The sequence below is a fragment of the Hemiscyllium ocellatum genome, chromosome 11 (genome assembly GCF_020745735.1).
Source record: "Hemiscyllium ocellatum isolate sHemOce1 chromosome 11, sHemOce1.pat.X.cur, whole genome shotgun sequence".
Taxonomy (NCBI): domain Eukaryota; kingdom Metazoa; phylum Chordata; class Chondrichthyes; order Orectolobiformes; family Hemiscylliidae; genus Hemiscyllium; species Hemiscyllium ocellatum.
In genome coordinates this window covers 92,113,110-92,121,053 of record NC_083411.1, presented here as the reverse complement: position 1 = coordinate 92,121,053, position 7,944 = coordinate 92,113,110, and the positions used below count along the sequence as shown (strand labels likewise).

Below are 7,944 nucleotides of genomic sequence, written 5' to 3'. Positions count from 1 at the left end.
TGGGAAGTCATCAAACATTGTTCAGGGCTCTGATTGAGCATAAAATAAAACACTTTTTTGTCTGTTTCTCCAAACTACTTTGGATTTAATTCAACCAAATTAGAAAATTGAGTTATGTGAATGTTAAGCAAAGGATTTTCTTATTGACATGATGTACAGAGGAACATGGGAATATTGAAAGATAAGAACAGGAAGAGCCTATTCAATGCATCAAGCCTGTTCTACTATTCAGTTAGGTCATGGCTGATCATTTACCTTAATGCAAATTTTTTGCACAACCCCCTTACCCAAATATGTCATTAGTTTTAAAAATCTATTAATTGTTGTCTTGACCATGCCCAATAATTTCTACTGTCCTCCAGGGTAGAGAATTCCAGAGATACACCCCAACATCTGATGAAGAAACTTCTCATCTTACTTTAAACAACTTCAAATAATTCTGATCACCTCTCAGTCTTTGAAACCCTAACAAGTATAAACTCAATTTCTCCTTATAAATGAATCCTGCCATCCCAGTGATTATTTTGGTGAATTTCTGTCATGCTCCCTAAAAGGTAGTACATCCTTCCTTAGATAAAGAAACCAAACTGCACAAAATCTCCAGAGGCAGTCTCAGCAAACCTCTGTACACTTGCAGCAAGACATCTTTTACTCTTTTACTTAAATCCCTTGTAATGAGTGCCTACACATCCATTACATTCCTTATTATTTGCTGGCATCTGCATGTATGCTACTAGTGATTGAGGACAGACAAGTCCATTATCACAACAGCATTTCTCAACCTCTCACCAGTTTAGAAGTATTCAGTCTTTCTGTCTGTGGTAGGTTTTGATTTTTGGATTATCAAGGAGTAAATGATGGGCCATTTGAGGAGTAAAAAGACCATTACAGTTGAATCATCCTTAGGATCTTTGAGGTGGCAGTCAACTGCAGTCATCAAATAGACATCCTGAAGTCGAGTGTACCCCTGCATCACAGCAATGTTGGTTGTTTGGAATGCCAGCATAAGGCAAATAATTGCTGAAGCTGGATGGGTTTGCAAACCTGTTACCGAAGTGACCTGCAGTAGTCTTAGATGAGTCCAAAGGCTGCTGCAGTTTCTGACCTTACACAATATAAGCACAAGATGTATCAGTGGGATCCTCTTTGATAGTGAAAACAGCCAGCATAGCATGTTTCCCACACATTACTCATCAATGGAGTTAATAGGGATCATCAGTCCTGTCATAGCGATGCAACCAAATCAGGAAGTGTGCCAGTCAGTCAGAAGACCTGTGAGGATTTTCACTGTGGCAATAGAAGGTTGCTTAACATTTCTAAAGCACCACTGCCCTCCACCCATCAAAACTTCCTGTAATTTTCAAATAGGCAGAAGGAACGCTTTAATACATTTGCGACGTTCAAGTAATATAAAGCATTGCAATGAAACTAAATAAATTCAAAACAAAGGGCAGTGAAATGCCAGCACATTCTACACACTGCCTATTTACCAGAAAAAAACAGAGAGGTGCAGTGGTCATGTTCCTGTCTCTGTCCTATTTGCCCTGGAGGTGAATGACAGGTTGGTTAAAAAATAAAGGAGAAACAAATATCAGTAAAACACATCTTTGACAGAAGACTCTATGACTCTAATGACTTCCTTGTAGTTGGGATATGGGGATGGGAATGCTAACATTAGTCCTCTCTGATGAAATGATGACATCATGGAAAGTCCAGTCCTTAGCTATGCAAATCTTTGACAGTAAAATTTGACTGGAGGCGAGGGGTGGGGGTGGGGTAGGGGTGGTTGGGGGTGGGGGAGCTGACGAGTGACGTGCACTGTCGGCTCTCTCGCAGCCCCAATATGCTATATAAATGCCCAAAACAAGAGAGCAGAATTAGACTTAATTCTCTCAGTGAAATTTGTCCCATTTTGAACGCAAGAGCAGCTCCGAAGAGAAAGGTGACGGGATGTTCTCCAAACTGCAGGTAGGTATTGTCTTAATTTCGAAACAAAAAAAAATCTCTGATTCTAAGCTTTTTAAAAATGCATTATTTCTTTACTAACATTTATTCATTCTGCTTCTCTGTTTAGAGATTTCAGTCCAGTTTAACAATTGGAAAACGACTGTATCATAAAATTTCTCGCGAAGGTAAATAGACTTGGTTTCTGTCTGATATGGGAATATATGATTATTGTTCACCTTTCTGCAGCCTGATGTACAATCCAATAAACTGCGCTGAAGGGAAGAGCCGCACTGAATCCCACTGAACCCTGTTTAATTCAACTCACTGACAAACTTGAGTTGGAGTTCGTTCAGCCACACAATGAAAACACTAACGGTTCAACCAAATATATTTATTCATTGTGGTGCGGCTGAAGTTGCTGCTTGTAATTGGGTCAATGTCAGCACAAATCTCAGCTAAGATACAAAAGACTTTATGTTTCCTTTTAACTTCAGCAGCTGAGAAGGCGCGCAGGAGAGGGCAAATGTCTGGAACCCGGTTCCAAAGTGACCTTTATTTTCTGTGACTCTCCAATAGAACACGATAAACTACCATGGTTTAAATCGGACTGTTCAATGCTTTAAACAGATGAACTCCTCATATGTACAATTATATAACTACTGTTTTTCTTTACCCGTCTGTTAGCTTTCGAGGCGCCGGATTTGAAAGAGACGGTGACGAGCAGTTTTGGCTCATTTATCTCCGGAGTGGATGTTGATCATCTCTCGCAGACGGTTTTACAGAGGAGCAGACGCATGATCCTGGACAACATTGGAGTCGGAATCCTGGGCAGCACCAGCCCAGTGTTCGATATTTGCCTCAATTACTGCCAGGTAATTTAGACACAACCCCACAACTCCACATGACCTTCCGAATCCACTCGGCCAGATTCCGCCAAGAAGCGCCACTTTAAACTCAACCAGCAGCCGCCTCAGTGCAGAGCACTGCAAGGTGCTTCCCAGTGTTTGCAGGATAACTGTAAAGCGGGGTCCCAGCATGTTTCAGTCGGGGACAGCAATACGACCCACTTGACAACACCCTTCCCTTTTATTACAAGAACAAACATTGACGGCTGCTATCTCCACATCCGATGATTACTCATCGGGAGACACACACACCGCACTTTCTGTACAAGTGAGAGTCACTGAGTTGCTGTTTCCTTATTTTCTAACCCGTCTCCCTTTCTCTCTCCCAACAGCAAATGTACGCTCACGACCCAGTCAGCTCAGTGTACGGACGCAAGGACCTTAGACTTTCTCCGACTCTGGCAGCTTTCGCCAATGGGGTCGCGGTAAGATGTTTGCACCTATTGACTTCACAAACCAGACAATAAATATTCAATATAAAACCGGAATCTGTCACTTATCGCTGCTTCCATTGAGCTATAATCCGTGTTATCTCTTCTTCGACTCTTAGGCGCATTCAATGGATTTTGATGATACCTGGCACCCTGCCACACACCCGTCTGGGGCTGTACTTCCCGCCCTCCTGGCTGCCACCCAAATGTTACCTACAAACGCCAAACCCACTGGACTCGACTTTCTCTTGGCCTTTAATGTGGGCGTTGAAATTCAGGGCAGGTTAATGCACTTCTCTCAAGAGGCGAGCAACATCCCTAAGAGGTAAGATGCTTGGAAGCCAGATTTTGCAGCGATCGTTTAACCAACAGTGCTCGTCAAAATTAAACTTGCCCACAGACTGTTATGCGTTAGAGGAAATGATCATTGGACAGTAAAACGACAAGGCACGCCTACAGGGAGCTGGGATTTGTGTGAATAGTGCAAACACACTTTAAACTACAACTCCTCCACCAAACCGATTGAAACCTTTCACCTGCGGGAGTATAAACTAGGAAGTGCAGATAAAAATATTTACTTCGATGTAAAATTACTCACAGGGAAAAAAATAAAGATCGTAAAACAAAGGTGCGATTAAAAGGAAAATAAGCAGACCGTAACATTTTGAAAAAGATCAACAGTAATTAAAATTTGCAGAAATTAGACTCCATTTATTTTTTAGTGCCAGAATATTTATTTGACAGCTATTAAGATTTATTTCATTGTTTAAAACCATTTAATAATGAAATAATTAAAATGCACATGAGCTTTTACTGGGTAACGAATGGTAATTGCGACAACTTTATGAACATTGTGAATGTGAATGTAGAGACTTTCAAAGATATACTGGAACAGCAAAGTTCATGGGCATGCAGAGAAAATCCGATAATTTCAATGGCTCACATGCATGCTCGAAGTTGCTATCTGATTTGCCCCTTAATAGTAACTCTGCTATTTGTTACATAAATTCAGCAATACAATAACATGCAATAGTCTAGAAAAACCAAAATCCATTTTTTCTTACAATTAATTGAAAGTATGATGTGAATGACTACTTGGTGGTAGTAAAGCTATTTGAAAGCAAAGGATCTGATCAAAGAAGAGCACTTTATGGATCTACTAACTGTAGTAAAGCTGTTAATTCTGCTGGATTGAAGTGCTACTGTATAACATGATGAATAAGCAAATGGATCAGGTGCTTGAATTTTTTTTTATTTTAACAGATTTCACCCTCCCAGTGTGGTTGGGACAATGGGCAGTGCCGCAGCGATAGCCAAATTCCTTTCACTAAATGCCAATCAATGTGTTAATGCCCTAGCTATTGCAGCTTCACTCTCAGGGGCACCAATGGCCAATGCAGCCACTCAGGCAAAACCCATCCACATTGGCAATGCCAGCCGACTGGGCTTTGAGGCAGCACTTCTTGCTTCTAAAGGAATGGAGGGAAATGTGAAAATTCTAGACAAGACTCTTGGCTGCTTTGGATTTTCTGCCTTTTATGGTGACTATGAACCTCAGAAGATTGCTCCACTTGAACAGACACGATTTCTGCTTGAGGACCAAGATATTGCATTCAAGCGCTTCCCTGCTCATTTGGGTATGCACTGGATAGTAGATGCTGCTCTCTCAGTTAGGCAATTGGCAACTGCAAATGATGGTGCCTTTTCACCCTCTATGATTGACAGAATAATTCTGCGTGTCCCTGTTTCCCGTTACATCAACAGACCATTTCCAGAAACAGAACATGAGGCTCGCCATTCCTTCCAGTTTAATGCCTGCTCTGCATTGTTGGATGGTGAAGTGAACATCGAATCATTCAGAGAAAGTAAACTCCAGCGAGATAATCTCAATGAGTTACTTGACAAAGTGGAGCTTCAACATCCTGAAGATAATGTGGCCAGTTTTGAGAAGATGTACGGAGAAGTAGTTCTCATTCTGAGGAACAGAGATGTGCTCAGGGGAAGATGTGACACATTCTATGGACACTGGAGAAATCCACTGTCCAGAGAATCACTACTTGACAAATTCAAAAGTAATGCTTCTTATGTATTGGAACAGGACAAAATAGAAGCTATCATCAACACAGTTGAGAATCTTGAAAGAGTGAGGGATAGTTCCACATTAACCTCTTACTTGCAGTGAAAATGTTCAAGTTCCTTGTGAACTCATGTTTAAATGTGATTTAACAAATTGATCATGTGTTTTTCATGTATTTTTATGTTTGATATATAATGTGCAATCTGTGCAATAGGATTTACTTAAACTATTGAGATTGACATTGTTGGCATTACAATCAACTCTTGCAATAGGACAAAACTTTGTTAAACAGATTGGTCAGCTGTATGATATCTGGCCAATTCTCTGGGAATAGGGGAATCACTTTAATGTCTTTTACATTTAGGACAATAACACAATTATTGAGATGCATACAAGACAGATTCTGATAAGATGTCAGAGAAATAGAGTGATAATCTGTGAGATGCAGCAAATTGCTAAAGAAATTATCCCTCAGGTAGCAAACAGGCTGTAGTCATGAGGTAATTTGCTTTTGGAGAGATAGTACGCCGTTCACTTTTGAGGCTTTTTATTGACTCATAATGATATGCAGGAATAAATTTCCCAAATCTAGTGATAACGAAGGAGGAAGGTTGTTATCTTTGTTAGCAAAGACAATTTCTTGTATGAAGTTATTTTTTGCATGTTCAAATGTCTCTGGATTGCAGACATGCATGACTTATCACAATGTGAGAAAGGATGAATTTTCTGACCATGTTGAGACTGTCCAATCTTTTCCAGTTCATTTCTTCTCCTTATCTTCTTCAGTTCTTTGCTGTTTGAAGGAAACAAATATGATTACTTAAGATTGCTCTCCCCAGGTAATATCTTCTTTTGTATTTTTCTCTCAGCGAGTGCTGCATTTTTTGAAAAGACTGGTAATGGCCTCAAAAATGGGGCCAATAGAGTTATTACCAGTTAAACATGAATGATTGGTCTATTGAAATTGCCATAGAAGCCTATCATCAGATGTCTTCTTTGGTTAAGCATTTCAAGGTCCTGTGATCCCTGGAGGATCATTCCTGATGAAGGCTTATGCCCAAAATGTTGATTCTCCTGCTCTTCAGATGCTGCCTGACCTGCTGTGCTTTTGCAGCACCACACTCTTGACTTTGATCCCTGGAGCACCTGGTCTGATTTTTATGCAGGAATTGTGCACTGATGGAAAGTTCCATGAGTGAAGCAGTTGAAGCAAAAATGATTTCAATGAATCTGGGCTGTTGGAATCATGCCCATGGATAAATTTACATTTGGTTTGCTGTGAGCTGCCCTAGCCCAAAAAGGGTTCACCTGCATTATCACTCATTTGCTGTTCCTTAGCTCCCTGATTTGATGTAAATGAGATGGAAGCCTCAAAAGACTATTATCTTTTTTGAAACTGTAATGGGTAGCTGACCAGTAGGCCCCACCAACTGGCCAGCCAAAAATCAAAATTGACTGCTATATCTATACTGAAGAACCATTGTTCCTGTTTCCTGAAGATGTTTGAATATTTAGAATTTCCAGGGTAGTCTTGGAACACTTGCAAATAAAGCCTCGGAACTAATTTTGAACCAAGCCATTGGGAAAGTGAAGCCTTCACCGCATTTGATTGCGGTTTATAAAAGTAGGGAAACAAGGTTCTGCTGAAAGCACAGACCATTTTCTCAAGTTTTCCTCTCTCTCAGGAGTTTCAACTTGCTGGTCTTTCTCACTTGCTCTCATACATTTTGATGCTTGCACATGCATGCAAAAATGATAATTGACAAATTTATTTAATAGACAGGAATATAGAAAAGTTTGAGAACATTTTGTTCACGTTACATGATACCCTCATAATTAGGTAAGAAGACACTTATAGATCATCACAGATTGTGTTGCATCATGTGGATGGCTAGGATCTACACTGTCATTGGGCACTTGTAATGCTTGTTACCTCACAAATTGTGATTCTGCTAGAACTCAGGGTGCATTTAAAGTCCAAGTTTAGTTTTGAAGCATAGACATTGAAGCTTCAGGTTGATATTAAATTTCTGCAAAATTGGGTGTTAAGGCCTCAATGGATGCTAAACAGAAGAGGAGCGAAACATTTTTCTGCAGCAAATTTTATTTCACTTAATTGCAGGTGTCCAGCCAAGCTCTGGCTCTAGATTAAGTTTGAATTCACCCCATAACTTCAGTGTGGGTGAAAGGAAAACTGATTTAAACTAATCTACAGTTATATTGTAGGTGCATTAATTCTATTCCAAATGTATCACATCATATTCTGTATATTTTTAATGTAATTCAATACCTCATAATTATTATTTTGTTTAACCAATAATGGATTAAATGTTTGTTAATTTTAATCACTTTGCAATAAAAAATGTGATTTAAACATTCATTGGCATCCATTGTTTATATGCTCATATACTGACAGAGAGTCATAGAAACATACAGCATGGAAACAGACCCTTCGGTCCAACCTATCCATGCTGACCGGATATCCCAAACCAATTTCACCCCACCTGCCAGCACCCAGCCCATATCCCTCTAAACCCTTCCAATTCATATACCCATCCAAATACCTCTTAAATGTTGCAATTGT

At 39.9% G+C, this 7,944-nt stretch overlaps 1 protein-coding gene across 1 annotated transcript; it reads left to right on the top strand.

Annotated features, from left to right (window-relative positions):
- Positions 1-1,901: 1,901 nt before the first annotated feature.
- irg1l (immunoresponsive gene 1, like) lies at positions 1,902-7,648 on the top strand. Its single transcript, XM_060832248.1, has 6 exons — positions 1,902-1,968; positions 2,075-2,132; positions 2,632-2,819; positions 3,185-3,277; positions 3,403-3,608; positions 4,547-7,648. Exons 1-6 carry the CDS (start codon positions 1,951-1,953, stop codon positions 5,463-5,465), a joined length of 1,482 nt encoding a protein of 493 aa, XP_060688231.1. The 5' UTR covers positions 1,902-1,950; the 3' UTR covers positions 5,466-7,648.
- The last annotated feature ends 296 nt before the right edge of the window (positions 7,649-7,944 follow it).

Bases quoted from the DNA above. Each gene is read 5' to 3' on its own strand.
- irg1l (XM_060832248.1), top strand. The intron at 2,133-2,631 runs GTAAATAGACTT...CCCGTCTGTTAG, and splicing joins TCATAAAATTTCTCGCGAAG to CTTTCGAGGCGCCGGATTTG. The intron at 3,609-4,546 runs GTAAGATGCTTG...TTATTTTAACAG, and splicing joins GCGAGCAACATCCCTAAGAG to ATTTCACCCTCCCAGTGTGG.